General features: G+C 37.2%; 1 protein-coding gene across 1 annotated transcript in view; it reads right to left on the bottom strand.

Moving 5' to 3' along the window:
* Nucleotides 1-3,926: 3,926 nt before the first annotated feature.
* GABRG3 (gamma-aminobutyric acid type A receptor subunit gamma3) overlaps nt 3,927-23,489 on the bottom strand; it is a gene marked incomplete at both ends in the record, with an annotated part of 338,735 nt that continues 319,172 nt past the window's right edge. Inside the window, 4 exons of the mRNA XM_084284963.1 lie at nt 3,927-4,205; nt 9,379-9,408; nt 10,988-11,184; nt 19,460-19,612. Of these exons, the coding sequence (XP_084141089.1) occupies nt 3,927-4,205; nt 9,379-9,408; nt 10,988-11,184; nt 19,460-19,612 (659 nt within the window). The remainder of the gene's footprint in view (nt 4,206-9,378; nt 9,409-10,987; nt 11,185-19,459; nt 19,613-23,489) is intronic.

Below are 23,489 nucleotides of genomic sequence, written 5' to 3'. Positions count from 1 at the left end.
CTAAGGAGACTTAATCTAAAAAAAAAATAAAAATAAAATAAAAGATTTAATCTAAGAAAGTTGCACTAAAATTGTGTAGAGTATTTCAGTTCCACAGTACTGCTAGACATGGAGATAGCATAAACTGGCTGCAAGTTGTTATATACTTATTCATAGTAGAATGTCTGTAAAAGAAGGATGCATGTTAGACATCAACGCCAGAAGAATTAAGAAGACTGAATTAAGCTTAAAACTAATTTTTTACATTCTTAATTGCCTTGAAAATGCTGCTTTTAATGCAGGAAAACACTGTCAATCAACTTTTAAGTGAAGGGAGAGACATAAGAGGTTTGATTTTATGTCTAGTCATCTTGGAAAAGTTGGTTGTCTCACAGCAAAAAAAAAAAAAAAAAAAGCTAAAAAACCTCACAATCTTTCTGTAACTTCAGAATGGAAAGAATGCAATGTGAAGTTCCTTGATTTTGTGGTTTTACATACTTATCCAAATACAAATGAGTTGATTTTATTTTATTTTATTTTATTTTATTTTATTTTATTTTATTTTATTTTATTTTATTTTATTTTATTTTATTTTATTTTATTTTATTCTTCCCTTCCCTTCCCTGCCTTGGAAAAGTATAAAATATAACAAAAAGAAGTAGGTGAATAATTGCAAGTCATGAGTATGAAATCATCTGATTCAAAAACATTCTAGAAGGCTGAAAGGTGCTTCTTATATTTCTCGTGCACAGTAGTGTTAATCCTTTTCAATTTACAAAGGAAGTAAAAGAATATCTGGAGGTTAATAAGGATATTCCTTGCTACTACAGAAGGGTCTGGCAAACAGATATATGTGGACGATGTTATCTAGGTGTCTAGAATAACTACATTTTGAATGATGCAGAACCTAGAAAACTTATCTTCCCTGACCTCTATAGTTTCACAATTGCTGCCAAAGCATAGAGCAGTGAAGCAGAGAGAGCAAACCAAGCAACTAGGAGTAAGCGGACAAATGTATTCTGGAACATTTCAGCTTACAGCTACTTGCCTTACTTGCCTTTTGTCTTTTTTTTTTTTTTTTTTTTTGTGTGTGTGTGTGTACTTAAATCCAGAGTAAAATATATTACAAAGTAGAATACGCCCTTTGTTGTCAGTATAACAGAGGAAACCAGTACTGTCTGCAGATTCTTTCTTGGTTAGGAGCATGGAAAAGAGTGGAATTATATGCTTTCAAGTTTTGCTTATGAAAGTAGTCAGAAAGAAGAGGCAATATAAATGGACTTAACCTTAGTCTTTCAAGTAAGGAACTGACAAGACTGTGTGCTTTTAGCTGTAGTGGACAGGCATGAGCAGAAGTGCATAAATACACACATATCATCAAAAATGGGAACATTTTACTTCCATACTTACTCCTGGGACATTCACTGATATGGAATTGCTAAACAAACTTGACTCATTCAGGATTTAGAACCATAGAATCATTAGGATTGGAAAAGACCTCCAAGATAATCTGGTCCAACCACCAATATCACCCACAAAACCATGTTCCTAAGCACCATGTCCAACCTTTCCTTAAACATCCCCAGGGATGGTGACTCCACCACTTCCCTGGACAACCCATTCCAATGACTGACTGCTCTTTCTGAGAGGAAATTTAATGGTGGAAGCTACCTCATTGTGTTTCATCTGTCTAAATACTCCCACCTAAATCAACTGGTTGTGCAGAGGGTTTGCAGGATCAGGTCCTCAAAAGATAATTGTTTCCAATCTCGTATTTCGGCTTGATGTATTACTGGTATTCTTATAAAATATGGCTGAATGTGGCTGTTAGGATAGATTAAAATGTAATTCCAGACCAGGATATTAAACTTCAATTCAACCTCCTTCTTCCATTACTGAAAATACAAGTTTCATTCTTAAATAAAGCCACATTTCCAATGCAGGACACAAAGGTTTACATAGTAGTAAGTTTACAGAGTAATTTGTGACTGAAAGTTAGCAAAAGCTTCAACAAGTATTTTGAAATCAGAAGGTCATTATTGTTTTACAAGACATCAAAATGGGAAGATTTTTTTTCAAAATAAGGTTTTGATACTGCCCACAAATATTTCTTCTCTGTGTTTGTAATTTGAGTTTCATTAGTTCTTGGAGAAGTGGTTTCCCTCTCTCCCTAAACTCAGTTTTCATCGCTGATATTTTAGACAAGTAAAAAAACAGAAGATAAACTAGATTTATCTTTCATATTAGTAATTTTTCTTAATTAAAATTTACTGGAAGCACAGGGAAACAGCAATGACAGACAGTGATGTTTCAAAGAACATGACAGCATTTCTCTTCTAATTATCATTGCAATAGCTTTTTCGTGTTTGCAGAATTTTCCTTCTGAGAAGAAAAGGAACTGCTGGAACTGCTCTTAAATCACATCTACAATTAAAAAAAGAAAAAAAAATTCCAAATACTGTATGGAAGAAACACACTTTTTTTTTTTTTTTTTTTTTTTTTTGAGGTGAATCTGTCTAATCGTTTGTAACAGTTCTTTTGTAACAGTTTTGTTATCCAAAGGGTAGTGAAAAGCCATCGCTATCTAGTCTTGAATTTGTTTAATTCCTTAATAACAATTGAGACAGTCTGTAAAAAAAGTAATCTAGTTTAACACTGTAAAACTAATTGTTGAAAAAAACGGTCCTTTTAAGAATACAATGGTCAAAAGTTTGAAAAGTACAAAATACCCCTCTGTACTAAAATGTAGTTGGTAGTTTAGGAAAGATCAAGACAACCTTCTCTACATGTGCCAGCTATTCCATGTTTGATCCAGGGGTGACAGTCCCATAAAAGTATTCAGTCTTCAGGTCAGATCCAAGGAATATATGACATAAATAAGGACTGCAAAATTTAACTTTATGGAAGAAATTAAAATGGCCTTTGGCATTCATTTTTTTTTTTTTTTTAAATTTTTTTAATTTTATTTTATAAAATAACTTTGGAAGAGAAAAGATAGGAATGCATGAGAGCACTTTTTAGTAAATTGCAATCTGAAGAAAGTCACATATTCCTAGTGCTATTATTATATAGTGATTTTTACTCATGGCCTATAAACTGTAATCTGCTACAATGACACAAACAAGCAGGAATCTTGTCCTGCTTCGAGTACTTTAGAAATCAATGACCATCCTGTGTTTAACCAGTCATAAAAAAAGACAGTTAAAAGCTTGAAAAACAGTAGAAGTTATGCCTTAAGTTGTCTCAGAGATAGTCAAGTTTTATTTATATCAAAATATTAGCGTTCTTAGAACTCTGCCTTTTCATCTCAAATTAAAACCAATACATTTGGTAAGTGGCTAATTCCACAAATCCCAGACCTTTGCAGTGAGTAGCCTACCTGTTTTAATCTCACCAAAGACATTTATTACTGTCTTTTGGTGGTTTCTCTATATCAAGGAGATCATCAGGAAAATATTTCCTAGAACCTACGGGAAATAGCTCAAGCAAGTTTAAATATAAATGGGTGGTTTCACTGGCTTTAGCTTGTTTGCTAGTGCCAGTATATGTTTCTCTGAGCCTCAGGGATATGGCAACATTTTGAAGAAAGTATGGGAATGAAGAACAAAAATGACATACTTAACCCTTGCCTGAATTGTGTATAGCTTCTATGCCAAGGGAGAATAGTAAGAATTCTAATATACAATAATTATTCATAAACATTGCTTACACTACAAATTCAGCTGAATTTTGTAAGAATCTTTCCCTTAAAATGAATAGCAGTAAGGAGAGAATTCTTCCACATTTTTCTTTCTCAGGAAATTACATATTAAAATTCTTCATCAGGCTCTGTGATGGTGAAGGTTAATGTGGCCTCTATAATTTGAGATGAATCTCACCATGTCCTTCACTTTTTCTGCACCTCCACAGTGTGAAAACACGACAGTCTTCACCACTACAGGCAACATTTAAAGATAGAGGTATCCAACCCAGTAGACCAGGTTAAACAGCAGGAAGGACGTAGGAAAAAAGACCCTAGAGTAAGAATCAAGTTCTAAGATGTCTATGTGAATCCGTCCTCTCCTCCATGAGCCTGATTTACATTCTTCATAACAACAGAAAAAGCTCTGGCAGTCTTTCCCATCCAGACATTCATAGACGCACGCCTCTTCAAATTCTTGCCAGTACATGGCATTGTTCAATGTGATGACTGTAGTTGGTGGTCTCATATCAAGTACAGAATAATTCTGAGGAGAGAAAAAGAAATCAACAGTTTGATAAACTTTTATGGATGATGCACAATTGATAATCATGGGAAAAAACACAGGAGACATGAAAGATGATAGGAGTAAGATGTCAATACCACAGGAATTCTAGATTTAGGGAACAACTTTCTTTCCCTCAAAGGATGCCTTTTCAGAAGAATTTCCATATAGATGTTGTGGAGTGGCAACTTAAATAAGCTGCATTCTCTTAACCTTACCATGATTTGTAAAAACAGATATGGTTAGCAACAGATAACTATGATTTCAGCACAGGATTTTAAATGCCACTCCTAGGCATGTGCCCTTAGTGGTTTTTGCACTAATCATGCTCAGAAGCAGGACACTTGGATATCATGCCTCAGAGTTTGACTCGCACTTACAGATCTCTCCTTCTTCAATGAAATCCCTATTTACATTTTGTCACCTTTCCTGTCACATCATTTCCTGTTCATGAAAGGTACTTTCTTATGATAATATCTCTCATCAAGCCAGTCACCTGACCCTCACAAAGGTCACCTCCTCTGCTGTCATCACCAGGAAAGCTAGGAAAGCTCCTATCTGCTTTGCTGCCTGTCTGCACCATCCTGACAAAGTAGACCTCAGCGCTGTCATCGTGGTTTTCTCCAAGTGTTTTCTCAGGGGTCCCTCCCCTTCCCATTGTACTAAGCATTGCCATTGCCTGGAGGAGCATGTACTAACAAGCTACACATGCTCCTGCATCATGCCTCCTTACACTCTAGAGGGAGCTGTCTAGGAAAGTCCAGGCCCCTTCTATGCTTGCTATACAGAATATACCTTCTGTTGAAGGTGTGGAGACATACATGAAAACTTTCACCCTGCATGTGAAACAGGTCACAGTTAAGGTGCCTCTTAGGATATTTTCCTTCTTCTGTTTGATTTTGCATGCCACAGTATTACCCATCTCATTACATATGAGCTAAGAATTTGATGTGGGAGCTCTCCTGCTCAGATGTCGGTGTCTGTGATGTAGGTAACTACTTCTGAACATGGTCCCTAAGCTATCCAGCCATTTACTTCTTGGGCACAATTCATCTCAGTGTAAGTAAATAACTAAAATCTTCCAGGTACATTGTGAAATGAACAGCAAACAGATTCCAATTTAGAAGCAGATTATTGTGAATCCATTTATTGTGAATGACTATCTCTGAGATTAGATAACACAAATTACACTGTCCTGGTCTTCTCTTTCATTTTTAAAGTTTCAGGTGGCTGATGTCAGAGTTTTACAATGGGCTGCCACATGGAAAAGGTCTCAGGTTATTGTACATTCCTGTAGCACTTTGGACAGAAAAATGGCTATCATTAAAGTATACATGGAATTGTGCTGTACTACTATATCATATATTGTCCATTTCCTGTATGCTTTTTGAAAATTTCCTACTCATGGACTAACTTTTTTTATATACCTGGCTACAATTTTTGTTTTAAAAAGTATAAAGGCAAATTTAGATCCCCCATATGATTTTGGAAAATGAAGAGAAAGAAATACCCTGGTTTTGCAAAGAAAACATTCTCATCTATCGATATATATATTTTTAATTTGTTATTGTTTTGTTCTACCAAGTTTCTACTCATGGCATAAGATAAATATACCGATAAAACAATTAGGTTAATCTGGATGCTTTAATTTCTGTCAGTTAAGAAGGGTCTAGAGCTGACTAGATACCAAGTGAAGGTGAATGGTATCTGCTTGGTCACAGAATCACAGAACCACAGAATGGCTGAGTTGGTAAGGCACTACTGGAGGCCATCTGGTCCAACCCCCCTACTCAAGCAGGGCCACCCAGAGGCCTTGCCCAGGACCATCTCCAGGAGGCTTTTTAAAATCTCCAAGAAGGAGACCCCACAACATCTTTGGGCAGCCTATGCCAGCACTGTCACCTGCAGGAAGTACAGAAGTGCTTTCTGATGTTCAGAGGGAACCTCCAGTGTTCCATTTTGTGCCGATTGTCTCTGGTCCTGTCACTGGGCACCACAGGAAAGAGCCTGGCACCATTCTCTTTGCATGTTTCCTATAAATATTTATAGACACTGGTGAGATCCCCCTGAGCCTTCTCTTCTCCAGCCTGAACAGGCCTAGATCTTAGCCTTTCCTCACAAGTGGGCTGCTCCAGTATCTTTTCATTTTCACTGGAATCTCTCCAGTTCATGTCTCTCTTATACTGGGGAGCCCAGAACTGGACACAGTGCTCCTGGTATGGCCCCACCATTGCTGAGTAGAGGGGAAAGATTACCTCCTTCAACCCATTGGCAGTGCTTTGCCTAATGCAGTCCAGGATACTGTTAGCCTTCTGTGAGGCAAACATTTGATACTATTTTCCACAGCATTCTGCTAGTGAAACTGGCTGTTCCTTGCTGGGATGGAAGTAATTTTCACCGGGTAGAATACTGGATGGATTGCCAGGCCCAAAGGGTCATTGTGAATGGAGTTAAATCTGGTTGTCAGCCAGTCACAAGTGGTATTCCCAAGGGCTCAGTATTGGTGTGAGCTATGTTTAATATTTTTATCAATAATATTGATAAGGAGATTGAGTGCACCCTTAGGAATTTCACAGATGACACCAAACTGGGCAGGAACGTTGATCTGCTCGTGGGTAGGAAGGCTCTGCAGAGGGATCTGGATAGTCTGGATTGATGGGCTGTGTCCATTGTGTCCAGTCATTTAACAAGGCTAAATGCTGGGTATTGTGCTGGGTCACAACAGCCCCATGCAGTGATACAGGCTTGGGGAAGAATGGCTTGAAAGTTGCCTGGCAGAAAAAGACCTGCGGGTGTTGGTCAACAGCCAGATGAACATCAGCAAGCAGTGGGCCCAGGTGGCCAAGAAGGCCAATGGCTTCCTGGCCTGAATCAGAAATAGCATGGCCAGCAAGACAAGGGAAGTCCAGAGTACTGCATTCAGCTCTGGGCCCCTGAGCACCAGAGGGACACAGACTGAGGGTGTTGACATTGTTCAGCCTGGAGAAGAGCAGGCTCCAGGGAGGCCTTATAGCAGCCTTCCAGGACCTAAAGAGGGCCTACAGGAAAACTGGGGAGGGACTTTTTGTCAGGGAGTGGAGTGACAGGACAAGGGGTAATGGCTTTAAACTAACAGGGAGTAGATTTAGATTAGATATTAGGAAGAAAATCTTTACTCAGAGGACAGTGAGGCACTGGTACAGGCTGCCCAGAGAAGCTGTGGATGCCCCATCCCTGGAGGTGTTCAAGGCCAGGCTAGATGGGGCTTTGGGCAAACTGGTCTGGTGCAAGGTGTCCCTGCCCATGGCAGGGGGTTGGAACTGGATGATCTTTAAGGTCCCTTCCAACCCAAACCATTCTATGATTCTAAGTGATTGTCCCTCTGTACTTAGCACTAGTGAGACTACACCTTGAGTACTATGTTCAGTTTTGAGCCCCTCACTACCAGAAAGATAGTGAGCTGCTACAACGCATTCAGAGAAGAGCAATGAAGCTGGTGAAGGGACTAGAAAATAAAACATATGAGGAGCAGCTGAGGAAACTGGGCTTGTTTAGTCTGGAAGAGGCTGAGGGGAGACCTGATCACTGTCTAACAACTACCTGAAAGGACATTGTAGTTAAGAGTGTGTTGGTCTCTTTTCTCAGGTGACAAGTGATAGGACATGAGGAAACAGTCTTAAGTTGCACCAGGGGAGGTTTAGATTTCATATCAGGAAGAACTTATTCACAGAAGAGTGATTGAGTATTGGAATGGGCTGCCCAGGTGTCATGGATAGGCTGGGATAGAGTTAATTTTCTTCATAGGTGCTCTCACAATGTTGTGTTTTGGATTTTTGATGAAAATAGTGGTGATAACACACCAATGTTTTCAGTTGTTGCAGAGCAGTGCTTACACAGAGCCAAGGAGTTTTCAGCTTCTCATCCAACCCCTGCCAGCGTGGAGGATGGGAGTACACCAGGAAAGGTGACCCAGGCTGACCAAAGGGATATTCCATCCCATATGACATCATGCTAAGCAATACAAGCTGGGGTAAAGAAGTATTGGTATATGTGTGTGTGTGTGTGACATTTGGAGTGATGGCATTTGTCTTCCTAAAAAACATTACATATGATGAGCCCTGCTTTCCTGGAAGTGGCTGAACACTTGCCTGCTGATGGGAAGCAGCAAGTGAATTCAATGTGCTTTATTGACTTAACATTTCAGAAAATTATTTCCAGAGAATGACAGCAGTAGGAAGTATATAAATGCAATGTCTCCTGTAAGCCATTCATTATCAATAAGCAGACTTTCAATGCTATATGAGCTCTTTATAGAGTAAAATAAATACTTCAGAAAACTTTTTTTTTTTTTTTTTTTTTTAAGAGCATTTTTTTAACAATATTTATAGAAGGTGAGCTAGTAACATGGAGCTAGCAGTTGTAAATCATAAAGTTCAGATTATACAAATCAAGAAGTGTGAATAGAATGGTTTGGTTCTGTTGTTGTACTTATTTGTATCTGATTACTGAAAAACAGATCATCCAAGCAGCTGATTAATTGGCCCTCTGCCTACTTTGTGTATATTGTAGTATGTATCATGGTTACAGATTTCATACAAAATAGAGACACAATTTTTTGCTCAGTTTAAATTTTATTACAGTGGTACTTAAAGAAATAGTTACCTGGAAGTTTGAGGAATAGAATTAATTCTATTTGTAGATACAGTACTAACGCAACTCTGTGCTAAACTTTTGTTCCTAAAAAAATTCAACTGAAAATTTGCTAAAGACTTTACAGATACACATAAATGAATTATTTTCTATGAAATTCAGTTAAATCTCCATGTACATTTATGGTAGGTCTTGTGCTTATTACTTTTTACTAGAATGTAATGAGAAACTGTAGTATTACATAAAGCAGACACATGACATTCCTAGGTAGAAATAGCACATAATGTTTACACTTCTCTTCTCCCTCCCAAATCATTTGATAAATCCTGATAGAAAGAGGCAGTTATGTTCCTCTGCCAAAGCCAAAAACAAAGTGACCTTTTATCAAAAAAGCAAAACAATATTTATAGTGAAGTCAAGGTAAAGCATAACATAGCAATACAGCTTTATCAGAAATTATTGCATATAAAAGTCAACCATACATTCCAGCCTCCATTGCTATCAGAGAATAAAATAGTATACTTACCATCACATGACCAAAACTGACATCAGGTAGCTTAAATAAAGATAACAAAAGAAATATTCAGAAGAAAACATAATTATTGCTTCATATTCGTCCAATGTTCAATAATGTTTCTTAAAATAAACCCTAAAATGCATTTCTCCATAGAACTATTCATACTGAATATTCAGTATACTTAGCATAATATTCTGCACAATTTATAGCTGCATGAAACCTCAGCAGAATGTGCACCTAGTTTCCATCCACTTTGTCTTTATTCAACATTTTTTTTTTTTAATTTAGCAAACGATAGCTAAGTAAGGATTTCTTCTTGTGTTAACCTAAATATCATCAATGTTGCATGTTTTCCCTCAGCTTCTTTCACATGTCTGGAAATATATCCAACTCACAGATACTAATGGCTTTTTCATTCAGTCTCCCTATAGGATGGCAATTTTAGTTTGATCATTAGCAAGTTCATTTTGATTGTCTCATAAATTTCTTTTGGTAACACTCTTCTTTTGCCTTTCTTGTGCAATGCATTTTTACAAGAAGCTATTAGAGGTTTAATGGAGTTTTCATTGACTAAGTTTATGGGTTTCTAGGCTTTCTCTAATTCCATATGCATTCTGTCTTTTCCTGCATTAGTTCTTCATTCAATCACTTTCTGTAGCACTTCATTCAATCCATTTCTGTCTCATGATCTATGATGCCTTCTCTCTTTCCAATTTCCTCCTTCACATTTTTTCCTGTTATGGTTCCTATTCCTGTTTTCCTGATTGTTTCCTCCATTGCACAAAATGGCATCCAATTTCTCCAACTACCGATCTCAAACACAGATTTTCCAGTGATGTTGAGTGGACAACCTGCTTCCCCTTCCTGGCATTTAAACTGAGTTTTTTTTTTCTTCATTATACTGCCTCTTGCCATTCTCTTAGTCAATTATGATGGACACCAGAAAATTCTTCCTACATGGCTGTTTTAATTCTACATAAAGAACTTGTGTGTTCATTACTCCTGGGTGAGTCTTTTTGTCCAAAAATGCAACCACATATAATACCTTTGTAAGTGATCTCATCTGTTTTTGTATGTGGAAACATTTGTGCATAGGGTTAAAAACAAATACTGGTTCCCACCCCCCTCCCCCCCTAAACAAAACAAAACAAAACAAAAACAAAACAAAAAAAAAAAAAAAAAAAAAAAAAACAAGGAAAACAAAAAAAAAATGAAATCTCGTTTGTAAAGTTCACAAATATTTCCAGACCTGTTAAGCCACAAGATAACATATGAATTTGAATATACATCGATGTACCTATAATTGTATAAAAAGCTATGAACTCTCTTCCAGTGGAGTCCTTTTTGACTAACAGCACAATAATGGGAGGGAAAAAAAAAATACATGGGCATGGCTTCTGCTTCATGGTCAGCAGAATGCATCTGTTAGGAAACTTTCTGAGCAGTTAGGAAAGTTTCTGAGCAAACTTTCTCCATAGGCTTTCAGTGCAGATCATACCATGAACTGGGAAAAGCTAGGACGAGTGGAGTGTCATGAGTGACAGGATGTCACTGAATGATTCTCTGCTCTCAGGGCCAGATACAGTCTCAAAAACAAATTAAAGCACTCCCATCTTACCGACTTTTTCTTCTTAGTACAGTTTGGTTTCCTGCAGCTGGAGTAGTAGTTGAGGGTTGCATACTCCATCAGAGCAGCGAAGACAAATAGAAAGCATACAGTCACAAACAAATCCATAGCGGTGACATAGGAGACACGGGGTAATGACTTCCTTGCAATGGTACTCAAAGTTGTCATGGTCAATACTGTGGTAATTCCTGCAGAGGAAATCTGATTTTAATTGTATGCAACATCCTTTCTGCAGCCACAGAATAACCTTTGGAAACCAACACATAAAACAGAGTGCCAAAGTCTACCCAATTAATTAAAGGAAATTCATTAATTTCATCTGGTAGTATAAAAGCAATGAAAAAAAAATAACATCAGTAGAACCACTGGTACTTTGTAAACAAATATTTCCTCAGCTGTTTACATTTGTCTTTGCAAAACTGAGGTTCCCATGCCTCTCAGTGTGGTTTTCCTCATCTCTTCTTTTTCTGGTCCCAGTTAGGTTGGAGTTGGGGGTTCAGGAGGAGAAAATGAAATTTTTGAAGAAAAGTGTAAAGCTTAAAAGATATCGAACCCAGAACAATTAAAGAAGCAAAGAAAGAAGCAACAACAACAACAAAAGTAGAACAACAACAAAGAAGGAAACATGGAGTTCATCACAGCAATACTGCTGTAATGAAGAATCTTGTACTAAGCGGGAAGGGAAGGGAAGGGAAGGGAAGGGAAGGGAAGGGAAGGGAAGGGAAGGGAAGGGAAGGGAAGGGAAGGGAAGGGAAGGGAAGGGAAGGGAAGGGAAGGGAAGGGAAGGGAAGGGAAGGGAAGGGAAGGGAAGGGAAAAAACTTGCTGCAAATCTCTGACTATGAAAAATATATTTTTTACAGTGCTGCTTTCTTGGGATTGCTCCATTGCTGTTTTCCTTCTGACTCAGGGAAAACAGACAAAATTCAGATGTAACCTTAATAGAAATAGCCTTTTCAATTTGTACAAAGCATCACATCTTAGATTGATTTAGTAATAATGAATAAAATCAGGATTACTTAAAGTGAAATATCCTGAAACAATAAAACCAGTATTAGAATGAAGCCTATGGGGTGTCAGTTGTTTGGCTGCTGGGGTAATTCATATCATTTGTGTTCATTTCTCAGCAATAGAAGTCTTTTCATTCCTGCTTTGGACTGATGCTTTTAATCATCTGTTATGTACTGCAAGCCTTCTGATAGAAAAAAAAAATAAAACTCCTCAATGATTTGGAAAGAAAAATAAAGCTCTCACTCAAATAAGTCTCAAGAGAGAGCCTGCTCTAAAAACAACATAACTGTAAGGTAATCTTGCTTTTTATAGTTAAAGTGGTATTTTGCAATGGTACAGTGTTTGAAATGGCAGGGAATAACTGAAATTATGCCTTATAGTAAAATTATTTCCCACAAATGGCACTCTGGAGAGAAAGAAGTCCTATGGATTACTTTTGACTACTTTCTCTTCACAAAAGAATGCCCACCTTTGATTTGTAGCATTTGATAGAAACTACAGTAATTCACAAGAATAACCCTCCCCATTCAAATCATCAGAAAGTTCCTGGAAGAGCCAGAATAGTTCCTGAGCCTAGACCTTCTCTTACAACAAATAGCAAATAGAAATGGGAAAAAAATGTTGCTGAAAAAATCACCACCCAATAACTAAGATCAAAACAATACTGGTAGGAAGTGGGAAACTCCCTTATTCAGTGCATGTAACCTCAATATTTGGCTGTCTTGCACCAGAATCCAGAGCATCCACTGTACTACATGCAAACTTTAAGCTAGCCAGTTCATCTGTCAATACAAATGTAACAGCACAAATAGTACAAAAGAGTTGCCCCAGTATTACAGATTTTTTTTTTCAACTTTCTCTGAGGTTTTGTGGCTTTCGCTAAATTACTACTACTACTTTAGTCTACATATGAACTGCAATTACATTTCTGAACTTCAGCATAGACATGTTTTTAGAATTTGTAAATATATTTTGTATCTAAAAGATATTAGGAAAATATATGTTTCCTCTCAGCTATGCCACTTCCCAATATATGTGGCTGCCGTGATCCAGCTACAAGTCTCCAGGTCTCCATACCCCTCAAATACAGCTCTGGAGCTAACTGATGCTTCTAAAAGCTCCAGAGACAACCTCCATAGGTAACCATTCACCACAGTAGTCAACTGCACAGACGTCCAGCTGCAAAAGATGTTGGCTCACTAGCCTTGATTTGGCCCATACTAACTATAAGTTAATTTGACTTTTTGTATGACCATACCACAGGCCTTGGTGTTAGTGGCCACAGGCCACTAACCTCAGAAGCACTGCATACGGCTATGACAAACTCTACAATATGAAATAAAGTTCTTTAATACTTTCTAAACCCCATTTAGATTTCTAACATAAATCTGTCTTTTATAGAGCAGCATTTACATGCACCAGCACTCAAGTATTTTATTGCCTTCAAAAAAATTCTCAAAATCTATAGTCTTTGTCTTCCAACACAACAAATATTGTCCTTTTTACCTGGACTCAAGGGCAAGTTTTCAGTTCCCTTTCATCCAATGATATTATCTCAGATTACTTTAGGACACTTTTTTATTAAAAGGAAAAAAAAAAAAAAAAGGAAAAAAAAAAAAGGAAAAATGCTTGAAATGCTTGGAAGGGCCATTTGCAAAAGCCTATTTTTTTTTTCACATGGAATGCAGTTATTAACAATGTACTACTTTTCCTCTATTTTTAGTGAAATTGGAGTGTAACTATGTATAATTTATGATGAACTATTTTGTAGGTATCTGTAATGACAACCAGCTGCCACACTGCATATGGACTGAAAGGTGGAGAAGTGAAAGAAAAATTGCCATTGGCCTTTGTACTTAAGTACAAAAGTCCTCAACTCAGACTATGAGTTGAGCTTTCTTAAGCCTAAATGTGATATCCTGACAGAATTATGCCCGAGACTGACAACCTTAAAGCTTTAGTTGAGAACTAAGAAAAACCAACCCAGCAAATTGTGTTGTCTATACATCACTGCTACAGGTCTTGGAGTTTTGAGTGGCTACAGACCAATTTTAACCGATTGAAGCACAATAATTCCACTAAATTTAAAGATTCAACAATGATATAAGATTTCTCTCTTTCTCTCTCTCTCGCTTTTTTTTTTTTTTTTTTTTTTTTTCCTTTTGAAACTGATACTATCCATCACTTTGACAACAAATCACATTTTGCTATCAGAATACAAAACCTCAGGGAAAGGAAAGCTTAATATTATCACACGCAGTCACAGTTTCTGGATTATGTGCCACATTTCAAATTATGGCAAGGACATGAGGCAAGTGCTAAGCACATAGATGGAAACATCTAAAGGTTAAAGAAACAGATCTCTACTTCTATTATTTTTTATAAAATATTTTTACAGTATATGAAATCCAACATAAAATAATCATTCTTCATTTAAACTGAGGATTGGACTTGGATTCCAACTCAGATCATAAGCAAATAAAGAGTTTTTGAAATAATTAAATTCTCTCTATCAATTTTATCAAATTTTATCAAATCTGACACATTGACACAAGTTTTGAAATATTAAACTGAGTCTTATGGGGACACATACAGAGAGCAAGGAGAATGAGGTGCACAAGATAATACAGTCTTGTATTCCTATTTATAAGTCAGAATATACAGATATGCACATACGCAACATCTATCATTTCCAAACAGAATATCTAGATACCTTACCCTTATCTCATTTTATCTATCCTACTGAGAAAAATTGGTTTGTTGACTGGTTTCAAATACAATAAATCTTGGCAGATGAAACTGTTAGGTCTCTCACTTTGGGGATAGAAGGGCTGTAAAGTGAGCTTTGTGTCTGTTATTGAAATTTGCAGTCCTGTGAAACTGTCTTTGTCAACAGAAATCTATATTTAAGCCATAGACAGATTTGAAGTGACCTGGCTTCAAAATTTTCAGGTAGACACGTGTGAGTGGCAGCACGTTTGCAAATACCATTTGTGGCATTTATATTCTCTGGGCAAATTCCATACCAAAGATACTATTTAATAAATCAAAAGGTATTGTCTGGTAGATCAATGATGTAGGGATACATAAAGCATGAGAACACTTTAACCTTTAGATCATTGGTCTAAACAGTTATTTAAGATTATTACTGGCTGAAAGCTGCTTACTGTACAGCAGTTGGCCAAGTGAGGTAGCAAGACTATCAGTGTTAGAAACTCTTTGGTTAGGGAGGCTCAAATTTTCTTATTTTCTTGTGGGAAAATGTATACTGCCTTACTTGTTTGAATGAGCTTAAGATGGAATGGTAAGGAGAGCAATGTTCATTTTTTATCAAACATCATCTGTATCTTCCTTTATATCAACACATTGCTGGTCTTGATACCCACTGCATTTTTTTTTAACCTACAGTTTGAAGTTGCTGCGTAGCAACTGCCCAGTCATATTATATATTATACCCATCTGTATCTTCCTTTATATCAACACATTGCTGGTCTTGATACCCACTGCATTTTTTTTTAACCTACAGTTTGAAGTTGCTGCGTAGCAACTGCCCAGTCATATTATATATTATACCCATTTTATAAAAGCAGGGGAAAAGCTCAGAAAAAATCTTCAGTTTAACCTAATTCCCTTCATCCTTGTGAAAAGCAACCTCTTATTTTCCAAATCATAACTTTTCTTCAGACACTTGCTGTCTGCTCTTGACTGTGAACATTGGGAGAAGATCATTTTGATTACTAGAGATGGGCAGAAACAGCAGAGAGACATTTTTTTTTTTTCTTCTCTTTGAATGGAGAGGAATATAAGCAAGGATCACAAAACACAGTTCTCATCCAACACTCAAATTCTATTTCCATTTTCCCACTGACTCTTCAGGTGGCCTGGAATGAGTCACGTTGTCACTCTGGGCCTCAGCCCCTCAAAGAGCATGTTAAAAAGAGGTTATGATGCCAAGTCTTAAAGTGCACTTTGCTGCCTCTGGACAGTGCTGCTGAAAGGATTATTATGGTCCCATTTTTCCCCTCAGTCAAATACCCCTGATTGCATTTAGTTTTTCCAGTACAGAAATAGCTTATTACTTAAAGTTATTCAGAAAGGGGTAAAACCTGTCCTTCATGTAACCCTGAGTAGTTGCCAATAGCTTAGGAAATTACTCATTAATTTCAGAGAGTGAAATGTTTCCCTGATGCTAGTCCTTCACATTAATGCAGTTATACTTGGGGCATTTTTGGTGCACTGAGTCTACAATTCATTTCAACTAATTAGCGGGACAATTTCAGTGGTTTGCCTTTGGCTGTATTACTCACAGTTTTGCCATGCACCACTCTCCAAATGTGCATGTGTGTGTTGTTGCTCAGACAGATTTATAGGCTGCATTATACAAGGACACCTACAGTAAACTGGGAACATCTGCTTACTGCATCCCAAGAGTCAAGAGGCCATTTGCAATTTGGGAGCAACAGGACTCTGTGCACAGAAAGAAGTGACCCACATACATACATTTTGTAGTCATTCGACTTTATTTATTAAAAAATTTATATTTTAGCCCAGTAATTAAATTCTCTATGAGAGTTTTAGGAGTTAGTCACTGTTACCACTGAATACAGCCTTGGAACATTTCAATTCATGACCTCAATATATGAATACATTTTTTCTCTGAAGTTCCTGCTGGTTATGGGGGTGAGGCAGGGAGAATAACACTGTTGTGACCAGAGCTCTAACCTACATCTGAGTCTAATTAATTGAAAAAATTAACTGTATGGTGTAGGGAACTTCCCACAGGGACAGGATATGAACGCTTCTTCCAGAAAATTAGTAATGCAATCTGTTAGACACCTTTCTTCCCATTTTTCTTTTCTCTTAAATAAATTAAGCATTATGAACGATAACCCAAATTGATGTTGTGTGACTCTCTGCACACACATAGGGCTTTCCACTCCTAGTTAAAAAAGACAGAGCGTGGCCAATCTTTCCTTATCTCCATTGAGCCATCCAATTTAAGAAGAAAGTTCTTCAGCAGGGAAGTATGCTAAAGGCCTGTTGCTCAATTTTCTGGTCACTAGAGGCAAGTCTACTCAGCCAGCAACAGGCGAATGCACATCTGCTCCATCCTCACCTTTGGGCCATCTTCACACAGTCCAGGAAGTGGAGGGAGTCACAGAATAACTCTTAGTCTTAGGGTACATCATGTAGCCAGAGCCACAGTGTAAAGGCACTTTGGCATTCACAGAAGGGGAATGAAGACTGAACATTCCTTTCTCAGAAAATTACCTCATGAAACTGGACCCATGTGATGCCACATGGCTTTTAATGGTCAGAAGTGCTATGTTTGTTAGTTTTACAAATTTCTGGAGCAAATCCTGGAGATTATGGTTTTGTGCTGACCTCATGAAAAATGGGTTTTAGCACAGAATTATCTGTAAAATATGAACCAGTGATCTCTGTTTGCAGTTGTCTTATTATAGGTTTTCTGAGATTTTTCTTCCTATTGATTCTGCTGTACAGCTCCATGTCACTGAGCTGCTCTTGGCTTGAAAGATGCCCTTTGTCACTTGCTAAGATTTAAAGCTGAAATAGCCTCCACCTAGAAAGGTGCCTAAGGACTGATAGCAGGAATGGCTGCCATACAGCTTAATTGCTTAAATAAAGCTGAGGTTATTAAGGAATTTACACTTAGAGGATACGGTAAGGATATGGTATTTTTTCTGTCATTCAGTGGAAAGTTAAGCTATTGAAATAGAAGTTTTAGGAGGAAGAAGGTTTTTATCCTATGCCTTAGGACACCCTGAATAGGTGGCCATATGCTTTTTTCCATAAGTCAAGGACTTAGAAAGTGACTTCTGTAAGAGTTCAAGGGACATAGCAGCTAAAATCTCATTCAAAATGAATGGGCTTCAAAATCTTGTTAACACTTCCCATTTTTTTTAATTTTATTTTTTATTTTTTTCACTTCAGAGCCTTCAGAGGGTTTCTACTGGAAACTACAGTACTCTTAAAATTGGTGGCTGCTCAGATTTATTAGTGCAGGAGAGGGACAGACAGGAACAGGACAAGTCCTTTTGAAGAACTGTATATAAGCTGCACAGTTGAATAAGTTGTCTTCCTCCTGAGATCAAGTACTGTGCCTCTGCTTTGGTGTTTGGAAGGGAGCTAACAGAAATGGATTCACATGAGAAGTAACAAGCATTTCTGGTAAAGGCTTAGTTATTTGGGTGGAAAAGGATTAAAAGTACTGTTGGCCCTTGATCAGCTATTGAGGAGAGACAAAAGGTTCATACAAATGGCCTTTTCTATCCTGTGGTTAAATGAAGACCTGTGAGTACACAGCAGCCCTTGAGGACACCATGCCTGCTGCCTTCTTGTGACCTCTGAGAAGGTTCAGCTTGTTTGCAGCTTTTATTCTTCAGTAATTCCTTGCAGCAGTATCACCCTCTCAAACCTGGGGACTCAGGTTCTCTTACAAATGTTTCCTATCCATTTCTGTCCAAATATTGGGCAGGTGAGTATTTAATAGCTTGTTGGTTTGTATTTAAATGATACAGAGGGTCTAGCTGGTTGAATAGAGATGGTGAGAAACTCCAGCAGGAATAAGCAGTGAATAACTAGGAATGCTAACATTTGCTCTTAAAAACAGACATTTAAACCTTGACACAACCTCCCCTTTTTCCTAGACTTCTGAAAAATTTAGTTATTTGCAGCTCAGGAGTACAATGTTTTGTTTTGTTTTGTTTTGTTTTGTTTTCCTTCAATTCTGATTTACACCTGTATTTGGCTATTATACAGCCCTATGCCCTTGGAGCTTGCAAAACTTGCAGGTTTTCATATAGACATAAGAGTAAATGGTCAAAGTTTCTGAGTGTATCCTAAAGAACAATGCTAAAATGCACACAACAGTCCTGACATAAATAAGATGCTCAGAAACCTTTTCCAGCACTTCTTCTCTACAGCACTTTTTCTTTCCCGCAACTTTTTCCTCTACAACCTGTGAAAAATATCTATACACCTAGTGTGGAGCTTAACTTCAAGTGTACAAGCTTAAAACATCTTGAATGAGTTAATGTTATTATATCCTACAGTTTTCAGGTTGCATAGGGCATTATATCCTGTGGGGAAGCATTTCAGAAGAGAAGGAAGCCAGCAGTGCAATTAATTAATTCTTGAAAAATGTCACCAAAATATCATAGCGAGAAGAAAGAGACAGCCATTAATTCTAGAATATTATGCAAAATAGGTGGCAGTGTCATTCCAAAGGGCTGGGGTAGATTACTTTAAATTACCCTCTTAAAGGCAGAAAACCAAAGGCTTCAATGATAAATATATCCAGGTCTGCAAGACATGGTAGCATTAATCCAGAGTATATATCTTGCTGTGTCTTTGAAAGGAAGCTGACATTTTCAAATGATAGTGGAGGAACTACATGAAAAGAGCAGAGAAAGGAACTATTAACAACTTACCTAATGCTGTTCTTGCTGGTGTGGCATCTTTTTTAATCCAAAAGGATACCCAGGAAAGAACAACTGTTAATATACAGGGAATGTACGTTTGAATAGTGAAGTATCCCATTCTTCTACTTAAGTCGAAGTATATAGTCATGACTACATAATCACCTGCAGTAATAGCACAGAAAATAAATTGACATTGTGGTGAGATAAAGTCAGACGTTCATTGAGCTGCTCTTTTAAGCCTCATAAAAAATGCTGCATATGAAATATTTCTTAGTGTTTTGACAGCATCTGTATTGTAATACTTGTATGAAATAGAATTTAAATAAACATTTTCATTCTAATTTCCTTTATTTTTAGGTCTCTGTGGAAATGTTGACCTGTTTGGACAGAGGCTCTCAGGAATCATTCTGGATGAGAAAGTTTTTGAAAAGCATCTTGGCTTTCCAGAGTTGGTATTTCTGGATGGCTACGTGGCCACAAACATGAATCTACCATCACTCACCAGATGCTGTAACTAAGCACACAAAATCCCTCTTTCAACAAACTTTGCCTTCTCTGCCCTCATCTTAGGTTTGAGTGACTTCTGTTATCTTTTTCTGAGATTTGAGTCAGGTGGTTGGGGTCTTTATAGCAAGTGTAGCATGGACATCAATATGCCTTTACATAAGAAGTTATTTATAGACAACAGAGCTTCAGTGTTGGTGAAAGAGGTCAGACTGTATGCTTTTAAAGGTCTCATCACTACAAATCAAGAGTCTGTTTTTGTCATCATTCCTCCATCTCAAAGCAATAGTGGTCACTCATAGTATCTGTTAACTTTCAGAAGATGAGCCTGGATATAATGTTTATTATTCTGCTGGATACTAAAAATCATAATATCAAGAGCTCAGTAAGAAGTCTGGTTTATCTCACATTATGTGATTTTCCTCACAGTATCTCTTCTGCTAACCTTTATGACTCCACAGGGGATAATAATCTGTCCCTCTCTCTCTACCCAGTAGAGGCTACCGACCTTATCACCTCTATCCTTAGCAGTAACTCCCGCAGCTTCACAGCTGTTAACTATCTTTTTCTCTCAGACAGTCACAGTGATTAACAATAATGAAACTGAACTGAGACCAATATCTGTACTTTGCTTGAAGTATATTTGTTGATTCAATTTTATATGTGAATAGGAGTTTATGCATCCGAGAACTTTTTTTTTATCCGATTAAATCACTTAACTAATAAATTATATTGCTTCTTGTTACAAGTCTTGACTTTTTAGAATAAGATATTTGCACAAGAGATGATTTCCTATAGGTAGGTAAATGTGTCTTGTTGCTGTAAAACTCCATAAGACCAAATAAATTGGTAACAGAGATTAATCCTCAAAGAAATGTATACATGACTCTTCCAAGTAGAGGCAGAATGAGTTAATTTGGATTTGAGACAAATTAAAGCATATTTTTCTAGTATCAGAAAGAATATGAACAAAAGAATTAAATACAGTTGGTATTTGATTATAGCTAAATATGATGTAGAAAAGAAATTAATTCAGTACAAATAACTTCCACCCAAAGACACACAAAAGGCCAATATAATATGAGTGAACTACCATAAATGGCAAATTAAAAGGTAAATAAATATATGAGGATGGCATCTGGGGACAGAAACTTAGAACAGTGTGTCAATAGGAATTGTTCTATGTGTAAGTACATCATTCTGAGAGAGATATATGGAAGAGATTTGATAAGACCATAGGTGCTTCCATCACGCCTCTGTTAGATTAGCCTGTGCATTTTCATGAGTACTGTGCAAGTACAAACCTTATGACCCCGAGAAGTTGGACATCATTCCAAAAGATTCGGGTGTTTGGCATATAAGGGCAGAGCTTTAATGGAAGAGCCCAGTGCTGTTACAAGTAAGAAGCATTGAAGTACATCATGGCATAGAGAGTCTTGTGGGTTGTTCACAGGCAGGGGGTTACTTTCATTCCACTGATTCACAGCACTTTTCCCTGTGCAAGGAATGGCACCAAGGAATTGACATGGGTAAGTAACCATTGGTTCTTCTGGTTTATTTTTAAATTACATTAGTTTCCTAATCTGGTTTACAATAATGAAGAAAGATTTACTCTACAAGAGCTGAGGTCATTTGGCAGAAATAGGAGTACAAATTCAGAGGCTGTGTAAACCAGTTCTTCTAGTGACGGGAACAAACCCAACTACCATGAAAAAAGCATAAGATAATGTTTCAAATGCTGTCTGTCAAGGTAGATGGGTGAGCTAAAAAGGAAGCATGAGACTATAGGAAATGCAATATGTCCTTACTTTTTCTATTACTTCTTGCATCTAGAACTGCACAGCTACTGATAAGCTGCTTGAGAACAATAGAAACCAAAGCAAGCTGCTGACTTCTCATTGTGTACCACAATATATGATACACTCAATTCCAGTACACACACAGTTCTATAATCCTCTGACTTGCATTACAGTGATATACAGCAGAGCAAATAAGATTGAAGCTAGATATGGATGGCAAGATACTCTCTAGTAAGATAGACTCTGCTTCCAAGATCTTCAACAGAAACAAACCTGACAAACTGAGAGCAGTAGAAAATTAACAAGCATTTCAACTATTTTGCAGACAAGAACACTGAGGCATAGATTCAACGACGGAGAGAGTTCACATTTAGCTAGGAACTTATTCATTGTATTTCAGGTATGATTCACTTCACCTGTCTTTAGACATCTAAAAGGGAGATTCTACAAATGACCTGCACATTGTGGCCTCCTTTGTTTACCCAATGAAAAGAAACTGGTACTTTTAGTATGCGTTTTATCTAATCTGTTTTAGGGCTTCACTTCAGAAGGAAGTCACTCTAGAAGAAGGTGAAAGTGCCCAAAATATTTACATTTGTTGCCAAGGATTAAAAAAGGTGAATGATAGTATCAAATGTGGCCAAAGACACTGTAGCTACTTAGATCAGCTTTTTAAAGGATATTTTATTTACTTTTCTCCTTTGTTTCATGGTTCAACTTTATGCCCTCTTTCTGGAAACCATGCACAACTTTTTATCTGCTTGTTCTCAGTTCATCTCAGTCCTCCATTCCTTCCACTGCTTTTTCTTACAACAGAACTACTTTTTTTTTTTTTTTTTTTTTTTTTTTTTGGTCTCAAATAAAGAAAGGACCACAATATCCTTTATTTGCAGAAACCATGACTTGACTGAATTTTACAAAGAACTGCAAATTCCCAAATACCCAACAAAGTCCCATAGCTGTCTAATAAGCACCCAGTGAAGTGAATTAATCCTAGGATAATGACTGTCTACATTCATTTATTCACTAACCTATTTTCTTGTCTGAAATTCACACAAAAATTCTCATATGAAAAAGAGAGACCCAGTCACAAAGGCAGCGGCTGTACATAACCGACTTGTACTCTCTGTGCCATACTTTACCTTACACGCTGACAGACAATACACAAAGACATCGGGAGAAAAGTTTGGTTCAGTGGAATTACTGGCACAAAGGGGAGGTAAAACTTTAAGATTAGAATTAGCTGTTTCTCCTACAGTACTCTCACAGTACTTGGAGAGGACACATCTTGGAGAATATGAATGTTGATGGAAATGCATAGGAGGAGGAGGAGAAAATCACTACTGCTGAAATGGCAACTGAAAGCACAAATGTTGGTATTGCTGTCAAAACCAAGCACTTTTCTGTACAATATGTACTAGATGAATTTTTAATAGCTATGGTAAATTATGTTTTGCAACTAAGTGACCACTTCAGTTCTTCTATCCTCAGAAAAGTCAGCTGCTTTTGAGACACCTGGATTGTCTCTTCGCATACAGAAGAACAGGCTTGTCTGTGAAATGGCTGTCTGTTTGATGTATTGTTTCAAAATGCATTATTGTTATTAAAGTCTAAATTACTCCTACAAACCTACATTATCCTCTATATATCTAAAAGCACTTTGCTTCAGTTTAATGGAAAGTAACCATTTTATGTATATATGACTTTCTCTATACACACAAAATAATTTGACAGGT

The sequence above is a fragment of the Netta rufina genome (assembly GCF_964035555.1).
Source record: "Netta rufina genome assembly, chromosome: 1".
Taxonomy (NCBI): Eukaryota; Metazoa; Chordata; class Aves; order Anseriformes; family Anatidae; genus Netta; species Netta rufina.
This window is presented reverse-complemented; position numbering and strand designations above follow the sequence as displayed.